At 41.4% G+C, this 26352-nt stretch overlaps 1 protein-coding gene across 2 annotated transcripts in view; it reads right to left on the minus strand.

Annotated features, from left to right (window-relative positions):
* Nucleotides 1-1839: 1839 nt before the first annotated feature.
* Nucleotides 1840-26352, minus strand: part of HK2 (hexokinase 2) — a 107868-nt gene continuing 83355 nt past the window's right edge. For both annotated transcript variants that reach the window (XM_072635251.1, XM_072635250.1), the window contains exons 8-18: nucleotides 22537-22692; nucleotides 20929-21162; nucleotides 19449-19753; nucleotides 18696-18844; nucleotides 18021-18140; nucleotides 12977-13072; nucleotides 9071-9170; nucleotides 8784-8967; nucleotides 8268-8423; nucleotides 6605-6838; nucleotides 1840-5475 (exon numbers count right to left, since the gene is read on the minus strand). In XM_072635251.1, the coding sequence (XP_072491352.1) occupies nucleotides 5331-5475; nucleotides 6605-6838; nucleotides 8268-8423; nucleotides 8784-8967; nucleotides 9071-9170; nucleotides 12977-13072; nucleotides 18021-18140; nucleotides 18696-18844; nucleotides 19449-19753; nucleotides 20929-21162; nucleotides 22537-22692 (1879 nt within the window). In that variant the 3' untranslated portion in view covers nucleotides 1840-5330. The remainder of the gene's footprint in view (nucleotides 5476-6604; nucleotides 6839-8267; nucleotides 8424-8783; nucleotides 8968-9070; nucleotides 9171-12976; nucleotides 13073-18020; nucleotides 18141-18695; nucleotides 18845-19448; nucleotides 19754-20928; nucleotides 21163-22536; nucleotides 22693-26352) is intronic.

Here is a 26352-nt window from a genome sequence, read left to right on the forward strand (position 1 = left end):
TTAGATATATGTATGTGTAGCTATACACACACACACAGTACTTAGAGGGGCAGCTAGGTGGCACAGTAGATAGAGCCCTGGGCTTGGAATCAGGAAGACTCGTGTTCCTGAGTTCAAATCCAGACTCAGATATTTACTAGCTCTATGACCCTGGGCAAGTCATTTAACCCTGTCAGCCTCAGTTTCTCATCTGTAAAATGAGCTGGAGAAGGAAAACGTAAACCCCTCCAGTAACTTTGCCAAGAAAAGCCCAAATAGGGTCATGAAGTCAGACATAGTTGAAAACTAAACAAAAATATTGTGCGTATACATATACAAACACACACAAAGAGCTGCTCGAGTCCAGCTTTACAAACTTAAAACTATAGTCTTAGAATTGTGTATTAGAACAGGAATGGACGTCAGGGACTTATTAGCTGAACACCTTTAATTGACTTGCCCAAGATTATACAGGAAGGAAAACATCATCTTTTCTTCAGTCAGCTGCTTCCTATCTCCCTAAAGCAATAATGATCCAAGATTGTGACTATCGTCCCTCCCCTCCCCTCCCCCTTCACTTCTTTTCTCTGAACTTTGCCTCCCTCATTTGTCCAGTAAGGGACATTGGATTAAATGTATTTTTAAGGACCCTTCTCCTAGCTTAAACTCCAGGAAAATCTTTGGTTATATTCAAGACTCAATTCATTGCTTAGCCAAGTGCTGCATTTTCTAGAAAACCTTCCAATGGTTGCAGAAGTAACCAAGACCTGAAACATGAACCCAGTTACCTTCTGACTTCCAGGTGCTAAAGCTATATAACTAGGGGTAGGTGAATGACGGCTAATGGGAGTGAGGGGTGGGGTAATATTGTGACTGGGCTTAGCCAGAGGGCATTAACAGGATACCAAAAATAATTCCTTAAAATAGGAAGCTACCTTTTTTAGTTTATTTCTTCCACTCAGTGTGCTTCCTCATTAGGTATCTCCCACCATGGAATGGAGTCCTAGGGTGACTCCCCACCATAAATGAATATTTTTAAAAACTGATTAAAGAATACCTAGCCAGAACCCACATGTACAAAGATATTTATAGCAGCTCTTTTTGCAATGGCAAAGAATTAGAAATTGAGGAGATGCCCATGAGTTGGGAAATGGTTAAACAAGTTGTGATATATGAATATAATGGAATATTATGATTCTATAAGAAATGGTGAGCGGGTAGATTTCAGAGAAACCTGAAAAAACTTACATGAACTGATGCTGAGGGAACAGAACAGAATCAGAACAAGCAACAGCAATATCGTGCGATAATCAGCCATGACAGACTCAGCCCTTCTCAGCAATATAATGATCTAAGACAATTCTAAGGGACTCGTGACGGAAAATGAGAAAGAACTCTGACGTCTGACTGCAGATCAAAGTACTCTATTTTCTTTCTTTTTAAAAAATTTTCTCTTTCTCATGGCTTTTCCCCTTTGGTTCTGATTCTTCTTTCACAAAATGACTAATGTGGAATTATGTTTAATATGATTGTACAAGTATAGCCTGTATCAGATTGCATGCCATCTTGGGGAGAGGAGAGGAGGAAAACTTGGAACTCAAAAATCTTACAAAGTGAATGTTGAAAGCTAAAAAATAAATTTAAAAAATCAAAATTGTCAGTACAAAAAATGAATACCTATACCTAGCCTACCACTTCACCCAGCCCATTTTTGTACTGCTTGATTCAGGGGAAAAATTCTTAGTTCCATCTTGGTTAATTTTTTTTTTTATAATCTACCAGGAATAAACACTTTTCCCTGTCCCATCTCCCCAATATAGTTTCCTTATTTTAATGTACCCCAAATAAAACAGTAAAACATTTTGAAATTTTTCAAAATTTTATTAAGAATACTTAACATGTACAGGTAGTTATAAATAGTTATTATACAGAAGACAACATCTTCCCTGGGTTAAACTGTGACACAGACAGGGCCTTGGGATCACATCTGTTACACAGGATACTTCATTCAAACAGAATTCATTGCAGCTACATCAGCAAAGCTGTATTAATGCAGGCTGTAGGCTGGAACCAGGAAATAACCTCCTTAAAACTTGACCACCTTTCCAAGGTCTTGTATTTAAGGATACAATTTCACCCTTCAATGGGTTTTTTGTCCACCAAAATAGTTTATAAATGATCCCTAGCTTTCAAGTTTAAAAAAAAAATTATGTCCCATTGGTGTGAATATAGGCTGGTCCTTTCCCCCAAACGCCAAACACAGGTCACACCCCTAAAATGGAATTTTTTTTTAAAAAAGCAACAAATCCATACGTATACACTAAAAAGTAACACCAAGGGGAAAGTGGACCTATATTATTTGTATCAATACACAAGCTCTCTTTTGAGTGGTCTTCTTTACGTGGAACAGGACAGAATAATTTTTTTTTTTTAATATTTATATCAGATGATCCAATTTATGACTATCCAATGCATGATGGAGTGCCCAATAGGCCAGATTAGAAGCAGATAGGATGGGGCTGGGGACATAATAGAAGTCAGCCCTTCTCCCTCCTCCACAGCTTCCAGGCTAGGCTTTCAGGTTTTCAGTTTCTTATGGGCAGGGACACAGTGTTAGAGTACCTTTGCATCTCCATCCTAGCACAGCACTAATCAAACACTTGGCACTTAATAAATGATTTGTTGGTTTACCACCACAGGGAGAAGTCAAGAGTCAGCTCCTTCCTGGGCATCACCTCAATCCTGAAACCCTGGGACAGACCCTAAGAACCCTTGAATAAAGACTTCTGATGTAGCAATGATTTGGGAATCCCTCGAACTGTGCCTTTTCCCTAGGCTGAGAATAGCTATGATAATTCACAAAGCCAAAGGACACTCTTCAGGGGTGGTCAAAAATTATATGTAGTTGCCCTTCTGAGCTTGCCTAGGGCTTTTCCCTGGATGTTTGTCCACCCAGCAAAAGTTATCAAAACCAGCCTGTCCTAGCCAAACAAAGCTATCTGGTCGCTTTGAACACAGCCTTGTTATAACAGCTTTTCTACTGTGAACAAACACAACATATGTAATTTTCTGGTTGTTTACTTGGAAGGCAGTCTACTAGAATGGGAAGATCAGGAGAGAGAAGACCTGTTTTCTAGCCCTGGTTCTGCTATTATATTTGTTTCACAACTCTGGGCAACTCATTTCCCCTCTTTTCATTGGGCTAGTTTTCTCTACAATAAGGGAGGGGCGAGGGGAGGGTTGGTTACACTTAGTGACTTTAAGATGTCTTCCACGTCTAGCATTCTAACTTCTAAATGCTACCATTCCCTTCCAGCTCCAATCATCTATGTTCTATTACCCCACCCCACTATGTTTTAATTTTGTTAATTTAAAATCATCTAAAATTCCACTAAATTAGTTTTTTTTTCTTCTGAAATTATGCTACTAGGATTCTCCTATATACTTAAGCTCATTTTCTCAAAGTCATTCTCTATTACGTATAGTTTCAGCTTATAAAAAAAAAATAAGCATTTCAGAGATTCTCCTCGGAAACAGGCTTCCGAATTTGTGCTCTTACAATACAAAGCACACAGAGCAGCATCTCTTGGCACCCTCGTTGTGCCCAGCAGCTTGAAACAAAGACTTTAAAAAAACATACAAAAGTACCAATGGACACAGGACTGATGGGAACCACACACAGTGGCTCAGACATTGCCAGACATCATCTCATGTGATAATAGTACAAAATAAAGCTCGAATACAATTTGCTGGCAGCCCACAGTCCAACTGGTTGCCCCAACGATTCGAGTGTGGGGTTGTTTTTTTTTTAATGTTTCTGATCGACTAGTAATAGGTCATATTTTAAAACTAAAACATGCCTCTGGACTTAACTCCCCCAAGGGCTGTGTGACATGTCCTTCTGCTGACTGCACAGGAAAACTGATGGGAGTTGAGACCCTGGGAGATGAGTCTAGTTAAAATGGCTTCCCTTCCCTTCCCTTTGGCCCTTTTTATTTTTGGCTGGATGTCAACTGGAGACTGAATATCTTCTTATGTGGTTGTAAGCTGTACCAGTTAAGAGAAGGCCCATGGCAGTGAAATGAGAGCTCCATCTAAGCATTCACAGCTGAAGTACCGAGCTCAGGCTTCCTGGCTGTGGTTTAGCTCCCCCAGGAAAGAAGACAAAGATAGCCATTTAGCCACTTACTGTGGCATTGTGTTTGCTACCAGTATCCCCACCCCACGCCTAGCAACTCCACACCACCCCAAGGAAGGAGACAGGGAGGAGACAAGACATTGATTGTGTCCCTACCTTCAATCAACCTCCTCTCCTCCCAACACATTAAGAAACCATCCTTAAGAAGCCCAGGAACTTTGCCTTTCTGTCTTTGAACTACAAAATGTTATTCCCACAGACAGTCTGACCAGTTTTTGTGACTATGTACATTAAAGAAACTATATAAATACAGCACATACATTTCATGAATTACCTACAATATCAGGATGAAGGTGCAGACTGACTTCACAGACTAAATAAACATAGTTGGAAAATACAGGATTTTCACTTCTAGAGAAAGGGAAAAGGAAGCCAGCAAACAGGCTCATGGCTTGCGGGCGGCTGAGTGTGCAGATCCAGGAGAGGCAGCCTCCTCCCCACTCCCATGTCTGGGCCTCCGGGTCACTCTAATTCAAAGCCAGTTCTCCTTTTCATTTTTCTGGAGATGCCAAAGATTTTGTCAAGGCTCTGCTGCACCTCAGGCCACAGGGATGTCTCCTGCCTTTGGCCTGGAGTCGAGGTAGGGATCCAACACGTCCTAGCTTTTGCTACTTCAAAGCTGTAGGGGCTAGCAGCTTCCACTAAAAAGGTGACACTGTACTGTCAAACATGCAAGCGTAAAAGATCCTACAGACATGCAGTGCATGCAGACTGGAGAGGAATCCTAGAGCCCTCAAGGGGCACTAAGCATTAATCTTACTCCATATCACTAGACCTTGAAGAGGTAAGTAAAGACTAGCAGGTAACTGGCTGCTGAGAGAAAAGATGGAAATTGACTGGACTTATAATTTAGCCACATGACATTTGGCTTATCCTCGGAGGGTACAGGTTTCTAGGCACTCAACAGAACTCTAGAACGGGAACTCAAGACAAAATTCAGGACCTTGATGTCCTATCAAATTAAAAAAAAAAAAAAAAGAAAGAAAAAAAGGCAAGGAAATCTGTCTGTGACACAAGGGGATGGAGATTCAGCATGGTGAAAGTTCACTTATAATTTACCAAAGGATGTTTTCTCTTCTTTAAAAAAAAAAAAAGGAGAAAGGAGGGGGCCAAGAAAGCCCCCAATCCTTCTGCCCTGGGCTCAGTTGTTTCTCTATCGCTGGCCAGCATCTCGGATCCGGCAGGCCACAGCAGTGATGAGAGCAGCTCCCTTCCCACTGCCATCCTCAGACTCCAAGAAAGAAACATCACATTTTGGAGCCAGTTCCTTCACTGTCTCATGCATGATTTTTGCAAAACTGTAAAAGAAAAAAAGACACTGAATAACATCTTAGGCCCTGACTTATGAAAACATGCACTGACCAAAAAGTTCAGATTCTTCTAAATACCTAATAAACAAAAAGCTCTGAAAGCAACAGGTTTATCCAGTAAATCTGCCCCGATAATGCCAGCTACCTATAGCCTCTAAGAGGAGCTGGAGACCCATTTCACAATGCACCGAGGCATCTACCACCAGGCCTGACGTGAATTTTCATCTGAAATGTCTCTTCACACTCAGATGCTTTCCAAGCAATGATGTACAGACATCAGGGGAGGACCATCATGGACTACAATGAAAGTCTAACAGTGGTGATCCAGTCCAATTCTGGCAGCTGTTCCACCTCCCAACTAAGGAAAGCTTCCCTGGCTTTGCCTGGGCTGCAGTAGAAAGGTTTCTGCCCCATGCAGATGAAGAGTGCCACTGTCATTAGTCTGTGGGGACATCCTCAGAGAATGGAGGAAAGCAGGATACTCCATGGTGTTATCATAGGCAAAGTGGGCAAAGAAAGCCAACAGCATAGCCTAATTTCACACCAACAGGGAACGAACCAGGTTCTAACCCTTCAAGGAACAAAGAGGAAGTGAGTAAAGGCAGAAAGGGAGGGGGTTCACAAGCAAGAGGGAACATTTTCTACTTGGTTTGGTGGCTATCAGAATCCTACAGAGACAGGGACTGTGAGCAATTTCTGTACACATTGGCTTTCCCATTGGAATGTAAGCTTTCTGTGGGCAGGGACACTTGTTGCTTTTTTGTTGTTTCTTTATACCCCGAGGCTTAGCACAGAGCCAATAACAGATAATAATAATATATAATAATAACAATATAATGGTAATAATAGATACTAAAACAAATGCTTGCTGACAGAGGATCCACCCTTACTGATTGTTGGGACAGGGCCAGAGTTACTGACACTTCAACCAGGAACCAAGTGGTTCCAAACCTTAGATAAATAAAAACTTTAGTCTTAGAAGGACAGAGGGGTGAGGGTAGGGAGAGTGGAGGGAGGAAGGAGGGGATGAGATGAAATGAAAAAGAGAAAGATGGAGGGTAAGGAAGAAAAGGAAGGAGAGGAGAAGAGAAGAGAGTGGGTAGGGGGAAGAACTTACTGAGGATGTAGCTTGTACAGAGTCCCATCAACTCCCACGGTGATTTTCAGCGAATCCAGCTGGCGGTTCTCCCGTATTTTGTCCACGACAGCTGCCATGCCTGCACCACAAAGCTGGGCAGCCCTTCTCGCCACCACAGTGCAGACCTCTTTGACAATGATACTGTCATCACAGGTGCTCTCCAATCCCAGGTGCCGCAGAATGGCCCGGACTTGAAGCAAGGCCAGGCAGTCACTACAGATAGGACAGAAAAGTAAAAACTGATAGTTTCTACTTAATAATTAAGTTAATATAACTGCAGCTAATAGCTAGCATTTATGTAGCACTTATGGCTTGCAAAGTGCTTTACATGTTTTAAGTCATTTGATCCTCACAGTAATTATGGGAGATTACTTCCATTTTACAGATGAGAAAACTGAGGAAAAGAGGGGTTAGTTAATGGACTTGCCCAAGATCACAGAGCCAGCTAGCTAAGTGTCTAAAGAAGACTTTGAATTCGGACACAAATGTCAATGGAACTCCAAGAGAAAGATTTAATGGTTTGCATTTGCATTAGATGCAAATTTCTAAGACAGATAATTAGCAAACTAAAATTAGAAAATATTCATTTATCAAAACAAGTACACCCTCCCCCCTAAAGATCCACTTTTGTTCAACTTTATAAAAGTAAAGCTAGAGAAACTTTTGAAATCACCTACCGTCCTAACGTTAGCCCTTTCCTAATTTTTCAGAAAAGAAACCAAGATAAAAGGCCAAGAGAAAGCACATGGTCTGCCTACTGGCTTCCCTGGGGTCAAACAATTTGCAAAAGTCAAAACCACAATATGCCAGTATTCCAGGTATGCTAAACTTATCTTGTGTCTCCCAGCTATAAGACCAATACATAGTTAGTGTATCTATGTGGGCAGATAATCTATAAATATTCATTCACATATGAATCCAATCTCAAATCATGCCACAATTAGACTGTAAAGTCCCATTGTCTACCATTCTTCTGCTCAAAAATGTTCAGTGGCTCCCTATCACCTCTAAGCCAAAACATAAAATCTAACCCCCAATCTTCCTATACTCATAACATACACAAACTGGCTCCACCCTAGCCTTTTCCAGATATCTTGCCTATCATCAGTTCCCTTCACATATTATGTTTCAGTCATACCAACTAGGCTATTCCCCCAAATAGAAATTGATCTCCTCTCAATTTGCCTTTGCAAAGGCTGATCCCTCATAACTAGAATATACTCCTTCCTTGTTTTTCTACTCTTAGAATACTTCATTCATCTCCTTTAGCTCACATGTCATTTCCCCTAGGAAATCTTCCTTTGTTCCCCCTAAGTTCTTTGTCCTGCCTCCCTCCTCCAATTACCTGGCATTTGCTTACATATTCTGCACCTCTCCCTCCTGGTACAATGCAGATTCCTTTGTGTGTTCAGAAAGTAGTTAATAAAATTACACTGAATCAAATGGAAATAAATGAGAACTGTGGCTGGGTCAAACAGTTTATCAACTCCAGTGCCTAGAACAGTTCTCTGTACAGGACAAAGCACTTCACAGGTTCCTATTATTTTTGGTCTGGTTTCTTTTGTAAGGAGTTAGCGGAACAGCTGTCCCTCAGGCTAGAAAATGGCTACTCAGCCTTACCCATCCCAGGCCCCACTCTCACCTCTCAATCTGAGACAAGAATTTGGTTTCAAATATCCCCCTTGTCTTCAGTCGTTCTGAGATCCGTCCACGGAAAAGCAGCCCACGTTTGGTGAAGTTGATGAGGATGTTGCGTACAATCTCTCCCAGATACATGCCACTTATCATCTTCTCAAACCTTCAGGAGGAAGATAAGGGGATGGGGGTTAAGAAGTTCAGGATCAATCTTCAAAATACCATGGTAGAGACTTTGGTGGGGAATGGGTGTGGGTATGGAAGGAGCATAGCTATGTGGAGATGGTCAGTCTCACCATGTGGGATAGAAAAGCAGTAAGCCTGCTTTCCCCAGGTCAAAAGAGGATACTTTACCTGGTTCCCACCAACTGGCCCATTTTATGGGCTAGCTTTCTTCCCTAGGACCACAGCTACCAGGAATTCTCTTCAAAATCATTATTACCACATACCCACAACCCAACTGACAGCCATTCTGGACATTCAAGTTCACCTAGGAAGGTGAATGTTTCCCTCAGGAGCTTACCTCTGTTTTCCTGGGTTGAGTGAAAGTTCATCTACAGCCAAGTCAAACTCAGTTTGGACATCATCCAGGCAGCCATTATCCCCAAAAGCACCCCACTCCATGTTGATACACATCCGCCCCTCATCTCCTTCCACTAGCTCCACATTGCGCATCTCCTCCATGTAACAGGCATTACTACCAGTACCTACAAAAGAAGTGAAAACAAAAAGGAGTCTGAGCTCTTTCCTTGGCCTTCCCCACCCAGGCCTGGACATCACTCCACAGAAAAAGACAATGTGATATCTTACCAACTATGAGTCCTACTTCGCAGTGAGGGTCTTCATAGCCACAAGTCATCATGGTCCCCACAGTATCATTCACAACAGCGACAATGTCCAGATCAAATTCCTACAGGAGCAAAGTTTGATGTTCAATCCCAAAGGGCCTGCGAAGAAAGTTTGCCTCCCAGCAAAATGTTCAGGAGATCTTTTTTGTGCAACATCAAATCAAAGTTGTACCGATATTTCTCCTTTTTGGAATACACTGGAATTTCAACCATTAAGAATGCCAGTACTAAGGCCCTGCGGCACTATCTATATATCTTTGTACTACTATTTCCCAACAACACTATAGCCAAGTTATTCTCAAATATCCTTCTGACCTTCTACATGCCACCATAAAACTAAGTTTATATTCACACACAGAATATAAAATTAAAAATCTGAGATATTAGGTTACAAAATAAAGAATGTCAGTACTAAATAGAACCTTATAAAACAGAACGTAAACGCCAGATCAGACCTTAAAACATATGCTATATAATGTGAAAACTGGAATGGCCCTTAGAAGACAGAACATGAAATGTGAAAGTCAAAAGGGATCTTGGAAAATGGAAATGTCAGAGCTGGAAGGGACCCTGGAACACAGAACTGAATGGGAGCTAAGACGTCGGTAAGTATTATCTCAAATGAGACAAATGCAGATAAGTGCTTTACAAACCTCAAACTACTAGGTAAATTCCAGCCATCATAATTAAGAGTAGAAGTAATCATCATCATCCTAGACTTCATTTTGAAATGACTGAATGGTAATTTGGAGAGGGTGCTACGCCGACAGTCACACAAGTGGCAGGATTAGAATTCTACCCAGGTCTCTCTGATCCCCCAACCCCAATCTTGGAACGTCCTCCTGCCCATCTCTATTTGCTGTCTGCTTTCAGTCTAAATCCTAGTCCTCACAAACGGCAGCTCAAGTCCTACTTCTCTTCCCCGACCACTCCCATGATCCCGCCCACTCCTGAATTCTTATAGAATTTAGAGCAATCATATACTTCACTAAACACTTCTATCTCACGAGGGTGAGTCTCACCATTTCAATGAGAGTGAGTCTTACAGAGAGAGACCAGTGTGGTACAATGGCAACAGCAATAATAAAAAAAATCTGTTGCTGCTCAGTAGTTTCAGTTGGGTCCAACTCTCTGTGACCCCACTTTGGGGTTTTCTTGGCAGAGATACTGGAGTGCTTTGTCATTTCCTTTTCCAGCTCATCTTACGGATGAGGAAACTGAGGCAAACAAGGTGAATTTGCCCAGGGTCACAAAGCTAGTTATTGTCTGAGGCCTGATTTGAACTGATGAACATGAGTCTTCCTGATTCCAAGCCCAAAGCTCTATCTTGTGAGTCACCTAGCTGCCCTAATTAAAAAAACAAAAACAAAAACACACATACAAGGTATCCAAAAAGTATTTCCCTTAGTGCAGCTTTAATTCTTAATAGCTTAAAATGCACTGAGCTTTGTGGGATACCCTTTAAATAAGACTTGATGATCCGCATATGCGATTTTATTTGATCCTCACACTTTCCACAGATTACACCAAGTTTCTCCTGACTCCGAACACTTCTCCAGTGTTCTTACCACCACAATACACTGCCTCTTACTGGACAGGTCTGACACCGACTACAGATGTGACCACAGATGTTAGGTCTCCAACTGGATGACTGGATAGTTCTCTTCCAGCTCAATCCTGGGTCTCTCAATTATACTTCTGTATCTTTCCTAACACCTAGCACATGAAGGATGCTCAGGAACAGCTTGACAGATTTCTCCTGAAGGTATGACACACAGACTGAGGTCAACAGTAGGGGGAAAATGTGTGCTGACGGCAAGTACTGTGTAGGAGCAAAGAGCCCTCTTTTCAATGCCTTCAATCCCAGAGGTCATCTTACTTCCTCCTCTACACCCCATTCTTCCTGCACTAGAACTCTTTGGAGGAAACAAACAAAAAAAAAAAAGACAGGTCCAAGAATTTCCAGTGGCTTGATCTGGGTAGTGGCTTTAAAGAGTTAGACTCAGAAACATAGGTGCTGAAGTAGGAATTGCTCCTAGCACACTAGTTTCTCTTGGCAACTTCCCAGCTACCTAAGAGAAAAGCCATTAGAAAACCAAGAAAGGAAAATGTGCTTGAATGAATATTTCTTAAAATTTACTTCTTGTAGAACTGGATCTTCCCAGGACCAAAAAACATGAAAACAAAACAAAAACAAGAAAGAGCAAAATCTATTCAGCAAAAGGAAAGTCACCATGAACAGGGAAAAAAGTGCTAGAAGGGATAGAAACAACCCTTCAGAAAATGGAGATGCCAAAACAAATCAGGCAAGGTCCTTACAAATAGAAATAATCTTAACAGGACTTTTGGTGATAGAAAAAAAAAAAGTGGGTCCCCACTGCCTGAGGATTGGTTAAACCAAATGTCTAAATGTAACAGAAAACTATTATGAAGTAAGAAATAACGAAAATTAGGAATTCAAAGAAATGTGGGAAGATGTATATGAATTGATGTGGGGTAAAGTAAATCAAACCAAAAGAATAATATAACAATGGCTACAGTCATTAAAACCAGCCATTTTCTGATTCATCCGTGACTCAGATACCTCAGAGTCCTGGAGAACAGATCATGACACATTCACCACCACCCTACTCGTCCGACTTTCAAGGCAGGTGAATATGGGGTGTATGTGACTACAGACATATTTCTTAGTCATATCTGGAAATGTGGTGTAATCTGGATTGTGATGCAAGAATAAAAGGTACCAGCCAACACAACTTTTAAAAACCTAGATTTCAAATAGAAACTTCAATGTGCCCAAAGATTTCATCTGAATTATTTATTTTTCATATCTCTTTACTGACATCTGTTGTCTTGTTGCCTAAGTTTCTCACTTCTACCCAGAGGCCATCCCTCATAATGAAGAATTTTTTTTGCAAAAATAGAAGAAAAAATTAAGCAAAACCAATCACTATGTCAGAAAAAAAAAAAAGACATCGCAAGAAATGTCCATACCTATGCTAAGCAACAGGAGTGGTTATTTTAGAAACAACAAGTAAACTGTGGCAACTTTTTATAACTGTGTTACTATGCAGGTTTAAATGATCATTTTTATTTATTTTTTACAAAAACGCAGACAGGAAAAATGAACGTGAAGACCTTACTTCCTCATCATATTTAATAAAGCTGGATGGCAAGCAAGAAATTATTTGATGCCATGAGAATCACAAGTCAAATTACCCAGAGGCAGTCAACATGTGATAATAAGTGGGCCAATTCCTGGTGTTTAAGGGAGATCCCCATCCAGAGGAAAAGAGAAGAAAGGGCCACAGCAATTTCCTAAGGGAACATCAAACATGGGCTGAGCCAGGTCAGGCAGGAGTTAGGGTTTCTCAGAACTCCAAAACCCAGTAGCCTAATACAGAAATAAGCAATCGGTGGATGGAGTGGAAAATGGGTGAAACCAGGGAGTCTTGAAAGGAAATCAACAGGGAAAATGTGACTAAATGACTGTATGATGGAATTTGCCACCCCAAACCTTTAGCAGCATTCTTTCCCAAACTCTACTTTCCTGTTAGCACAGTCCTGTGCTTAAGACCAAACCCTCCTAACTCAGCTGCACCTGGACAGTCAGTCACCCACACAAAAGACTACGGAGCTACTCAAAGGGAGCATGTGTTTGTAATTATCTGATAACAGAAACCTGTAAGGTCATGAACCCACATTCTTTTTTATGTGAGACATCTCTTTCTTCATCAATCTCTATAGAAAATTTCCTGGGAATTCTGGTATAAATATGATCACGTAGTGTAATGGCCAGATCCATGCTTGCATGAGTGTGGGTGAGTGTGTAGGCACAGGGCAGAATCAATCCTGATCCCATTCCTACCTCTCGCCGATGAATGGCCTCCTTCAGTAGGCTGACCACATCCTCTCCCTCACAGCCAGTTGCTTTGAAGCCCTTTGTCCATTTCAGGAGAATGCTCTAAAGAAATATCACAGATGAACATGAATGAGAATAGGAGAAAAGCCTTAATTTAAATAGTAAGACCCCAGGATGATCAAGATGAGGATTTTGTCTCTGATACGCAAACAAAACACCTCTTAGGAGTGGGTCTTCTTGTCCTCAAACTCCCAACTTGAAGACGTCCCAAATTTCCATTTCATTTCTGTTATTTGTTAATGTTATACCCATTATTTGTTAATATTATCTATTCATCAATCTAACTTTACATGAAACCATAGTTTCAACTTTGGCTGACTCAGGAAATAAGACATACTTTCTAAAAGCTGACTACATAAAGAAGAATTTTATTTATCTTAGGAAAGGACACTCGTAAGCAATTTTGAAGCAACTTGATGAACGAACTACATTGTTTTCTCACTAATCCTTTTTTGTTTTCTAACAAAAAAACTCCAGCCAAGAGTACTTTTTCATCTCTCCTCTTAGCCTCTGGAGTAGGAGACAGAGAAGAAGTGGTATTCTCTGGCTGTGGTCAAAGGGAAACCTTCCTACTATCTCGATCTTTATCAGTAGTATTCTGTTCTCTTCAGAAGCAGGTATGGACAGCGCACAAGCTGATGGTCCCACTCAGTGGAAGCAATGAATGAGTCTGTTATAAAGAACTGGCCAGTTCAAGTCCAGAAGACCTAGGTTCTGATCAGTTCTGATATACTATTCATTCCTATTCCTGGCTCTACTGACTCTCCCAGATTTTCTCTACACTGCCCCAGAAATCTCTTTACCCAGAACTACATCAGAAATCCTCTGCAGCCTGTCCCTCTGACTGGCTGGTTCCTTCCAGAACCTCCATTTTTAAGGAGGGTGCCTCAACCAGCCGTGGCTTCACTCCTCTCAGGCTTCAATTCAGACCCTCTGGATTTTCTCTACAAGGTTCCCCCCACTCAAAAGGGTATCTTCGTGTCTCTCTTTTATGTGTTATCTTCTCCAAAGATAACATAAACTCCTAAAGTCCTTGAGGACAGGGACTGTCGAGGTCAGGGTCCGTCTTTCTCAGTGATTAGTACAGTATTTGGCACACTTCATCAATGCTTGTCTGACTAGACACACACTGGTTGCTGCGTGACCTTGTAGTATATGTTGCTTAACCCTCTAAGTGCCACGGGCAATTCTACAAGACTATCCCATGGCATTAGTAGAGGGAGTTTCCTCACTGATTCTGCTGGTAGAGTAAACGCCCAACATTCTGAGCCAAATAAAAAACAAAAAACAGCGCTTGCAGTGGAAAGCCATTGTTTACAGAAAATTGGCCAATATCCTTCCGCAACAGCAATATTAGGACCTATTCAATTCAAGGCAACAAGATGGAGTAGAGTGCTGGACTTGGGAGTCAGGTGAGATCTGAGTTCAAAATCTGTCACATGTACTCATTGTGTCACCCTGAGCAAGTCACTTAACCTCTATCAACCTCAGTTTCCCCATCTGTAAAATGACAACAATAATAGAACCTATCTCACATGTGAGCTACATAAACATTAGCTCTCCTCTTCCTCCTCCTTGAATGAATGCATTGGGACATTCCATGCTACCAATGGCTGCCTTTCCACTTCTTATCTCAAGCAACCTCATGCTAAGTGAATGCTTTGGGATCACTTCTCCACATTAAGGGATAGAGCTGAAGGCCTAGCTAGAGAACAAGATTCTTTTCTAAGCTTTATCTGCTTCCTCCTCAGATGCCTCACCCTGGTGGAGATGCAGTCCTAGGTTGGCACAAGCTTTGCCAGGTGAGCCGGAAAGGCTCAGAATACTGGCTGGGGGAAAACAAACAAAACAAAAAGCTACGTATCTATCTGTCATTCAACTGTCATCCTAGCTAAGAGCATGGGAAAGCTCATAACCAGGTGACTGACTAGTCATAAGCCCTCAGTTACAGCGGCTCATGAAGAAACTTTGAAAGCAACCTGCATCAGTAAAGAAAGTAGCTGACCCATCAAGAAAGGCACAGATCTTTGGAAATATAGAAGTGTCTCAGAAAATATAACTCACCAGAGAGCCAAAACATGCAGGAACAAAGGCAGCTTTAATTACTGATGCCACTCAGACTCAGTGAGAATTTCTTCTCACTCTCTATTTAAACACAAACTTCATTCTGAAGTCCATCTGGAATTCAATTTTCCGTGGAGGACGAGTCATTGGAAAACCTATCTTATGGCTTGTCTAACCCCACCCTTGGGACTTCTTATATAACCAGCATGGGCAGAAGAGACCCTGGCCTGCAGCCTGTAACTCTCTGGATAACTATGACTAGAGAGGCGGCTCCAGCAAGGAATATGTCTCTCTACAACCAAAGGTGAACACCCACCTAGCTGGTTACTTAATTATTGCCTATCTGGAGGTAAGACAATATTTGGATAATTCAATTAAGCCAGTCAATGTAAAAAGAGACTTCATTAAGTGTGTTCCACAGCCTTAGGGGAACTGCTTGTCTGGAACTATTCTGTCAATGCGTATAAACTACACCGTCACAAAGGTGCTCTGAGTATAGATCCTGCTAGTCTGAATGGATCTCAGCTGGCCTTTCATGTCCCAAAGTTGGCCACGTCCACAGACCTGGCTGTAAACAAAAAAGGTTTTGAAACCTCCAGAGATGTTGTGAAAATGTATGTCATCACATCAAAAAGCAAAAATTTCGAGTAGATGGCTGATTTGAAAGCAAAGAGTCCAGAAAGTATGCTTGGCCCAAGAGCGACCTTTTACATGTGATCTAATGAAAAGACCTGGGAGGCTACTTGGTTTGCTTCCATACTTTTAAAGTGAGGACCACAGGGTGCAAATGATTCACTGGTTTGGAGGCAGGGGGAGTTTCACAAACAGCTGAGTCTAAGCCAAGAACAGACTTCTCCAGAGAGGGATGTGAAAAAAGCAAGAGTAAAGGCCAATGGATGGTAATTAAGTCTTTCATCTCCAGATGTCAAAGCCCTTTACAAACCTCAATTAATGTAACCAGCCCAACCCTCACTTACTAGGGAGTTTCCTTGCTTCCTTTAACAAAGAGTTGGAGCAACAGGGAGGGCAGAGAATGAACTGAGTGCTTTGCCCAAGGCCACCCACGAGTCAAGGGCAGAAAGCCAACCAAATCCAGCCTCCTTTACAGAGGAGCTCAGTTTCAGGTGTAGCTGAGAAAAGTGACACTACCAATAAGCAAGAAGACCAGAAGAAGGCCTGAACTAGGGCATCTTCCTGCTTAAGTTAAGAAGTGTGTGCTGAGTAATTACAATTTATCATGGCTCCTTGGACTATCAATTGAAATCTAAGCTCGGATTCTACACAATATGTACTTCCTATCTTCTCTATCTCTTCTTTATTTTTCCAAGCATATTACTACACCTTCTGAGCATAATTCTCTCCTCTCCTCTACTTTTTTCTCCTGATCTCTTGGCTAGTCAGGATTTTTCTGTGGCCTCTCCCCTTTAGAGTGGATACTTTCATAAACACGTAGATTAGACTAATATCTATTAGATATAGATTGATACAGTTCCAATACAGAAGTGGCAGTACTGCTAGGGGGTTAGGGGTAGGTAAAGTTTCCCATTAATATAAATACTTCTCCAAGGTACGTATTAAGTATTGCACAATGCTTAGTATAGTAACTAGCATATAGTAGGCACTTTAAATATGTTTATGTATTGAGTATGTTACCCTCATGTTTTAGATGTGAGCACTGAGGCCCAGAGAAGGGTAGTATGTTGACTCAGCTGCAGACAAGTTAATATGCTGACAATCCCCTGACTCAGGATCCCTGAATATCAGACCTAGAAGAGACTTTAGAGAAATGTAGCCCGCTCCCTCCATAGATGAAAAAAGTAAGTCCTAGAGAGGGGAAATGACTTGGTCAGGGCTCCTGGCCCACTTGCTTTCATCTCTTTTCTTTGATATATATGACTTTTCCTTCACCTGGCTGGGTATTATCCCCACTCCATGTGGCTTTGAAATCTAGCTTCCAATATACCTTAACCTAGGAAAGCTTTCATTTAATTCCTTTTCTGCATCTCATCAGCATCCATGAAATCCTTTATTATAAAATGCTATAGTCTTTATGCAATTTAATTCAACAAATACTTATATACTTAGTCTAGTACCTGGCACTGTTGACTCAACCCTGCACAAGCTTCTGAGAATACAAAGAAAACAAAAGATGACTCTTGTTCTTCCACAAGCTCATTTTCTACTAGAGAAGACTCTGGTCATTCCATCTTTCAAGCTAGTCTTTAGGATATCATCAGAAAAGGAATCACACTTTGCACCTGGATTTCCTTCCATGGTATTGAGTGTAATCTTCAGATATCAGTTAATGCACTCAGTTCATGTTCGTCCATCACTTGATCAGGACAGTCAGTCTATTAGAGTCTGTTAGAACGTTTAACTCAAATCTGACTTAGCATTTAATCAATCGATTCTGGACATGGGCTCAAATTCGAGGTGCAGCTTAAGAGAATCTCCAGTCCTCAAGTGCCCACTTCTATAATATCTGCGCATATTTAAGCACACTCATGTAGACATGTATACATCCCCTTCTGGGATTAGATGAAAAAGTATAAAATGCAAAGGGTGGAGAAACTGCAGGACTGCAGAAGCCAGACCAACCCAGAGAAGAGAAAAAAGAAGAGAAATCTTCAGTGCAAGAGAGAAATGTTGATAGCTGGCAGGTAATAACAACTCCTCACATTTCTTAATAGTTCACACTATGTATGCACTTTTCCTTGTGACTCTGGGAGACAGGAAGCACAAAGTATTGACTCCAGTTTACAGATGAGGAAAGGGAGGGTCAAAGAGGCAAGGAGGGTCTTCTAGGATTGAGATACGAGGAGCTCATTCTGTACTAACTTTCTTTTGGAGAATCACCATTAACTTTCTAAAAAAAGCAAAGTCAAGTGTCCATGGGGCACATGGAAGTCACTTGAGAACACATTACCTCATCCAGGCTATTCTGTTGGCAGGGGAAAGAGAAGGTGAAGCCCAAAGGCAATGATACGCCTTTCATTCCCATGTATTCCAGGAAGTCCGCGATGCATTGGACAATGTGATCGAAGAGCTGCAGGAGGGAAGGAAGGAGCATGGGGGAAAGATGTCCTGGCTAGCAGCACACATCTCCTCCAAAGTTCCTTCCAGAAGAGTTGGAAGGGACCTTGGAGGTCTGCTGGTCCAAACCTTTTACTTTATAGATGAGAAAATCAAAGTATATTGAGTTGTAGTGACTTGTTCATGGTTCAAACCCAGTGTCTTCAGTATAAATCTAGTGTGGTTTTCTCACTATCCTAAGGATCAAAAGTTCAGGGATCTGGTGAACATTCTGCATTGGAGATACAGATGACTTAAAAAAAAGCCTTTCTAGGATTAAGAATGTAAGGGCTGGGGATGATGATGCTGGGAAACCAGTTTCCTAGAGCATCCTTCTACCTTGGGGTGCCAACCTCACTGGACAAAGCAAGAAGAAATAGTCAATCTAGGAGCCCAACTCTAGGGTGACCACTTCCTGGGGACACTACCTCCCAAGTTGCACCAGGGGTTAAGGGAAGAATAATTAACTAGTTACTGGCATAAGATTTATTAACCTGGGCCTCACGTGAGTTGGAGAGGGCTCTCTCACCTCATCTCCAGTGCCATGCATAACCTCTTGAGGAATGGCATAGATCTTGTTATGCATCTCTACACCTCGTCTCATCCCATTCCGCACACGCACCAAGAGCACACGGAAGTTTGTCCCACCAAGGTCAAGGGCCAGGAAATCACCTTTCTCTGAAATGGAAAACAATAAATGGTGATGACAACAATGATGGAGAAGAAAAGATATACCTTTGGCAGTGGGATAACCTTTTCAAAGCACTTTAATCTCTAGCTTCCTGTTTGATCTTCCCACCAACTCTGCAAGGAAGCTAGAGCAGGTCCAGTTACCATCTGATAGTCAAATCAAGTAAGATGGTTCAGAAAAAGCAGACATTCTTCCCATGGGTGTTACCAGCTCAGTCCCAGAATGTGAGCAGGGAGTGCAAGGGCAAATAAACATCTGGAATAATCAAGTAACCAAAGGCAGAAACTTAACAGAACAAGTGAATGCAAGGACACTAAGGAAACAGAATAAATCTGGGAACCTGTTTATAAGGTTTTCTGGAGAAAATGCACTTAGAGCTAGATTTTGGAGCAAAGAGGTGCATCCTATTGGTGGAGAATCATGGTGGGGCACTGGCCCTGACTGGTGGGGGAAGCACCTGGTACGTCCCTGATGTTATTTAAGGCAGTGATTCTCAAATATTTTTCCCTATTTCTACAACCAAATCCAGTCTACCCTTTAGCCTATTGTGCATTCCCGCCTGACAAAAATGAATGACTACTTGTCCCCTACCTGTACCATCAGGTGTTGCACACACATAAGTTGGCAGCATCTTGACAGAAGCGTCAGCATGGGTCTCTTTGCCCAATCCACGCTCCATCTCCTTTTTCATCCTCTTCTTCACTTCTAATAGCTGTTCATGGCTGAGCTTGAGAGCTTCCAGGGTCTTCTGCCGAGCCCGGTGCTGGTCTGCCAGACGGTAGGCTACTGCTGTCACCATGGCAGCCCCTTTGCCACTTCCATCTTCTGAGCGGAGAAAGCGGACATCACAATCTGGCACCAGACGTCGGACGGTCTTGTGAAGACGTTTGGCAAAACTGTGTTGAAAAAGATGGAGCAGTGATTTGGGGTCTCTCTCTCTCTTTTGGCACGCCATTACAAATGTGCCTATTAAAGTCTGAGAAATCCTAACATGGGTACCAAAGATGGTAAAGATACCAAGCCCTCCCTCTCCCCAAGAGGGGCATAAAAAAAAAAATCACCCATACCCAAGAGTCAGTAGCTGGCATACAACCAGCTCATCCATTCATATGCCTAAGAGGATCCACTATAACATGCAAAAGCCAAGGTGGATGTCACCTTCAAAAAATCTAGAATTGGAAAGGAATCTCAGACATAATGTGGTCCAGACTTCTCATTTTACAACTGCAAAAACTTAAGCCCATGAAGGAAAAGGTACTGACATGCTGCTGATGGCCACATAAGTAACGCTTGTAACACCAGCTAGACTGGACAGAGGTCCTTTAACTAAAGACCCAATAGTGTTGACTACTGCATTGCCTTCTAAACACAACCTCTTTTCATTAGAAATCTCTGAGATCTTTTTACCACTTTTGCAATACATTCACCAGATTCTAAAGACACAAAGCAAATTGGAACCAGAGAAATTAAGAGTGTACACATAGTAAGGATTTCACCGTATGACAATCTGCAGCTCATACTTGTCAAAGAATTCTTACCTGGGAGGTGTCTTAAGAGGTCAGCTAAGACATCCTCTTCATTTTACAGAAGAAACTAAAGTTCTAAGAAGGAAGGAACTTGCCTACCCGGCAGATCTGGAACTGGGTTTCTGACTCTGAATCTTATTCTGTTATGGCTATTTTCCTACTATAGCAAACGCTTAGGCTTTTTGTGTCCCCTTCATCTGGGGGCTGTCAAACTCTGGCCCAAGGGCTGAATGCAGCCATTGCCCATTTTTGTACAGCCCTAGCTAAGAATGGATTTTACATTTTTTAATATTGGATTCAAGCCTTTGGGCCATAGTTTCCTGGCCCCTGCCTTAGTCTAACCTCTCATTTTATTTAAAAAAAAAAACAAAACTGAGGCCCGCTGAGGGATATGACTTACCACAGTGATAGTCAGAGGCAGAGTCAGCATTAGAACCCAGGCTTTCCAAATCCCACTCCAGTGTTCTGTTCTCTCTACTACCCAAACTCTGCCTCAACCCAAGAAGACCAACCCTAAGACATTTTTGTTCCCCTGGCAGACTTACTGCGGATGCTTCTTGTAGACAGAGCCATCTACTCCAATGGTGGAACGTAGCCGGTCCTCGCCTTTGTTCTCTTTAAGGCGTCGAAGGACAGCAGCCAGCGTGGCTGCACACAGGTTGGCCGAGCGGGTAGACACGATCTGGCAGATGCGATGTGTGGCCACACAATCCTCCTGGGACGGCTGCAGGCCTAACCTGGTCAGGATCTCAAGGGCTTTCTTGATGCCATCTTTCTCCCTGCAGAGATAAGCAGTCATAGAAGCAAATGTTCTGCTACATTGCAGGGTACATGTTAAAGGGGCTGAAGCAAATGGTAGCCAATGAAAGGCACGATGGAGGGTCACAGGGGCACAGATCAAAAGGTGGAAGGGATCTTAAAGATCATCTAGTCCAACTCTTTCATTGGACAAATGAAGAAACTGGAGGCCCAGAGAGGGCAAGGGAATTGTCAAAGGCCCCACTGGTTATTCCAAGTCCTCTCCATACCAGGCAGTTCCTCCATTATAAAAAATTTTTTAAAAAATTCGAAGGGTAGATGAAAGTGACCTCTGAAAGAAAACTGTCTCCATTTAGCCAAGGAGATAGAAACAGTCTGGGGAGCTCCCACTTCTTACAGCCAGACTCCCTAGCTTGGGAGAAACTGTCAGACCTTGCACCTCAATAAGACAGCCTGAGAGAATGAGGGGTCAGGACCAAACACAAAAATCCAAATGCTATCTAGTCAGACGGCCAGAATTTTCAAGAAAAAGCCTATAACCACCTAAGGAAGAATGAGAGCAACAGACTTGGGTCGGTCCTACCCTTTAGAGTATGGAAGAAAATTAACAACCTTCCAGTTCAACTGGAAATGTTCAGAAAGATATTTCTTAAGTCTGAAGTCCTTTCCAGACTTCTTCAAGAAAGGGGGTTAAACCTAAAGCCTTCCTCTTAAATCAAGGATTAGTTAACTGAATTAAGGGTAATCGCCAAACTCACTCATCTTAAATACTTGCCTTCCCCATCCCCTACTGTACCATTTCCCTAGCCAGCCAAGGGAAATGCTTACTTCTATTACTCAGAAAGGATTGCGGGGAAAGGGAAAGCCTTTGCTTTCAATCTCTGCAGAGATGGGAGTAAGAGAGGAGGAATGGCTCAGGGAAAGAATTAAGTCATGACTGAAATGTTGACCCTAAATTGAGTTTAACACATTCCTGTGTTGTTCTGGGGTATTCTGGAATGTTAACCCTAAACTGTATTTTAACAAATTACAATATTTTCTTTGTTCAAGATTCCTATAAATGTCACTATAGATCATCTTGGCATAGAGAAAGCTGTTTCATTTATGCCAGTTTGGATATTTCTTTCTCTAGGATAGAAATGCTTGGATTTAGAATACTCACTTGGTACCTAAAACCCAGATAATGGTAGTAATATTTTTTTTTCTTCAACAACAGCTACAAGATCTAAATCTATGTACTGGGGGAATGACAGATTAGCCGTAGCAGTAAGACTGTTGTATCAAGTTATTTGGAGAGTACTCAATTTGTTATATGTCCTCACTCTACAGCTATCAGATGAGAAAATACCCTGCAAAGTAGAAGAGAAATGGGACGCAGGAAGCGGGAAACTCACCCTTCAATATCAGAGACGTCTTTGGTCTCAAAGTGGCCTGTGGTAAGGAGCTCAGGACTTAGTTTCCCACCAAAGAGCATCTCCTCCTTGGCCATCTTCACCAGGATGAGTCTGACAAGTTCCCCCATGTACATGCCACTGATCATCTTCTCAAATCTGCAAGAAATTCCAAGATGGGAATTTATTAAGATCCTATTACTTGTAAAATTCAAATAATGAGTCATTACATGACTTGGTGATCAAATTTATATAATACAACTTCTAATATTATGATGTGCAAATACAAAAATATCAGCACTGTAAAGGATCTGAAAGATAAGATCATCTGGTCCTTCTACTTCCCTATAAGGGAAGAGAAGCCCAGAAAGGTTTAAGTCTAGGACCAACACAATATTTGCCCAGGGCTCTTTCCATACCTGGCTACCAAGCATTTATTCAGCATGTAAGACACGTCTTAAGTATTAAATTACATAGTAATGACAAAAGCAACACCCAAGCAACAGACACAGAATGCTGGAAATTATGACAGCCAAGCTTGTCCCCAAAGGAAAGAGATCTCCTCCTGCTTCTCTGAAGAGGTGTGGAACACTATGACTTTTTCAATTAGTTATTTCTGCTGAACATTTCTTCTTCCTGTTTTTAAATCTTAAAGAGCTGGCTTTCTTTTTTTCATTTTTTTATTTTGGATTTTATTTCCTTTATTTTTCTTTATTCTTATTTGAGTTATTTTATTTGTTTCAGTGTTCAACAATCACTTCCATATATTTTAGATTTTTTTCCACTCCCTCCCCACATCCTCCCTGAGATGGCGTACAATCTTATATAGGTTCTGCATGTACATTCCTATTAAATTCATGTTGCACAGAAGAATTAAAATGAATGGGGGAAACTATAAAACAAAACAAAACAAAAAATGCCTATTAATTGATATGTCAGGGGGTAGGACTTAAATTCAGCTCTTTCTAACTCTGAAGCTAGCCTCCTATACACTGTACTATATCATGCCACCTTTCAAATACAAAAAGTGCATGAAAAAGAACCAACCCCTAAGAAACTAGGGAATGTTTCTGAACCTGTGGGAATGGTAAATTCTCTTCTTATAAATAGGTGAATGTATCAATGAGCTCAGTGTGGGAAATCCTCACAATGCCAATTTCCACCCATTCCTAATTTAGTAGATATGTCTTGAAGTTGTAGAAGTCAAAATAACTTGATCAAAACGCTAATAAGCTTCAGAGATCATAGCTAGAATTTATATAGTACCCTATGGTTTGCAAGGTACTGTACGTGTTATCTCATTTACAACGGTATTTGAACCCAGGTCTAGCCGACTTTAGGGCTGGTACTTTACTATAACATTGCTTTCTGGCATTCTTCTGACTCTTGCATTAGATCTGTCCATTTCCGGTCTTTTTCAAATTTTCTTTTCTTTTTTAAAATGACCTTAACAAATATGAATATTTCAATATGCAATAAGAATAAGAAAAAGATTTTGGTAAAACTGTGAACTTCTGTTACGTACTTGTTTTAAGTGCATATTAAATATAACATAGAATGACAAAAAAAAAGAGAGATGGCTTTCTAGGAGGGGCCAGAGAAGGGATACTGTTAAGAAAATTTAAAATTTTATACATAACATTTTTTAAAATTATAGTATTGACAGTAAGTGCCATTAGTTCTGAAAAGGGAAAGATCAATGAGGAAAGGAGGAAATAAGGGAAATTCCATAGAACAGCTGAAGTAATGAAAGACCTGGACTGTGAACTCATTCAAACTGGAAAAGTGAGATAAAATTAACAGTTTAAAGAATTAACAAGACTTGACTGATTTGAGCTATGGAAAGTGACAAAGAATGAAGAGTCAAAAGATAACTCAAGCCTGAGTGACTGGGAAAAGGAGTAAGACACCGGGAATTTGGGAGAGGGTGATAATTTGACAGGAAAAGACAATGAATCACTCTTCCACCCAGTTGGACATGTCTGACAGGACAGATTAAGGCACATAGAGATGCGGAGCCAAAGGAGAGGCAGGTGAGGGGGCTAGACTGGAAATATGGGGGAAAAAATTCATTTCAGGAGACAAAATGGAGTCCTACAAATAGATGGCATCTAAGGAAGAGAGACCATAAACTGAGAGAAGAGTAGAGAACATAGAACTTAGGGTCTAGACCTTTATACAGCTGGAGCACGAGAAGTAGTTAGTAAAGAGTAACAGTGTTGGATGTCTGAGAACCAGTATAGAACAAAGCCATGGAAGTCAAGGGAAGAGACGAGAAGCCAAGGAACAAGTCCAGGTCAAAAAGCGATCAGATTTTTAGCCAATCTGTCCTTCTTGGGATTATAACAGGGCAGGTGAGATTTATGAATAGGGAGGGCCACCGGATTTAGATTTGAAGATTAACTCATCTAGATTAACTAGTTTAACCCTTTCATTTTGCAGGTGATCAAACCTAGGCACAAAGGGTAGGAAGAAGCAGAGCTGAGATTTAAATCCAGGTCCTTTAGCTCCAAATCAAGTGCTTTTTCCACTGATCTACAGTGAGCTTTCACTAATCTACACTGATCTATACAGTGTCAGGCCACTCAAACTGCACCATCATTGATGGACTTTTTAATTCTGCAATAAGAGAGAGTTACTGTCACTGGGGCTTTTAATATCCCTGACACTTGAATAAACTAATCTATAACCTTTCTGGCTGTGACAGAGAGCAGTCATGGAGCAGGGAAACTAGTAGGAGAATCTGATTTCTCAACACTAGGTGCCACTGTTTTCTATGCTTTAGAAAATACTCTATTCTTGGCAAGAATGACTTTGAAAGTGGAGACAATGTAAAAACATCCAGCGCTTTAGGAAGGAGAAGACACCAAAGGAGAATCCCCAGTCTGCTGATGCTTGGGCCAGGGAACTGTTCACCCAGTAGCTCCCATAGGCACTGCTCTGCATCTTCTCCTTCCTGAGCACATGCTTCAGGTTCCACTAGACCAGTTGCCACAAGTCTTCACAAAAATCAAGATGGGCTGTTTTACAAAAATAGGAGGTGACACAGGGAAGAGAGCAATGGAATGGGGGGAGGAGGATCTTGGCTCAAAGTCTGCCTCTGTGCTAACTGCATGATCTTGAAGAGGTCACTTCCCTCCCTTTCCTGGTTTGCTCATCTGTCATGATGAAGATGTTGGACCAGCTGATTCCTAACAACCCTTCTTCCCCATCTCTGACCCTTCTTCCCCATCTCTACATTCAAAGATTCTATGATAGGTGTGCTGTGGCTATCTCAGTAGCTACATCTGACAGTATGTAAGCTTAGTGTTAGAAAAGAATATATAATGAATTTGGCTGCAAAACAGAATCCATTAATATGACAAATAACCATATACCACTGGATCTGTTTGTTCAGTTTCAATATTTGTATAAAAGGTTTCCTTTTTAAAGCAAGGAGACCCCAGTGGTGGTCTCCTCAGAGAGCTTCCCCCAGGCAGACAAAGATATAAGTTTGAAACAACACTGGTCATGAGCATATGAGCAATATTAGGGGTGGGCAAATAGAGGGCAAGATTGAAGTAAATTAAAATTTCTTCCTAACTAAGATAGCAAAACAAAGCAGGGCTATTAAAAAAAAAGTTTTCTTACTCTTCTGGAATTGCCTCCATATGTCCTACAGTAGGACATATCTTAGAATATCCTCTACGCTGGAAAATTTCATTTATTTGAATGGGGATTTGCTTTTTGGAAACAGCCAAAAGTTGCCATTGGATTCAGAGTAAGAAAGAACGTAAGTCAATCTAGTCCAACCTCTTCATTTTACAGATAAGGCAACTG

Source organism: Notamacropus eugenii, chromosome 1, assembly GCF_028372415.1.
Source record: "Notamacropus eugenii isolate mMacEug1 chromosome 1, mMacEug1.pri_v2, whole genome shotgun sequence".
Lineage (NCBI taxonomy): Eukaryota > Metazoa > Chordata > Mammalia > Diprotodontia > Macropodidae > Notamacropus > Notamacropus eugenii.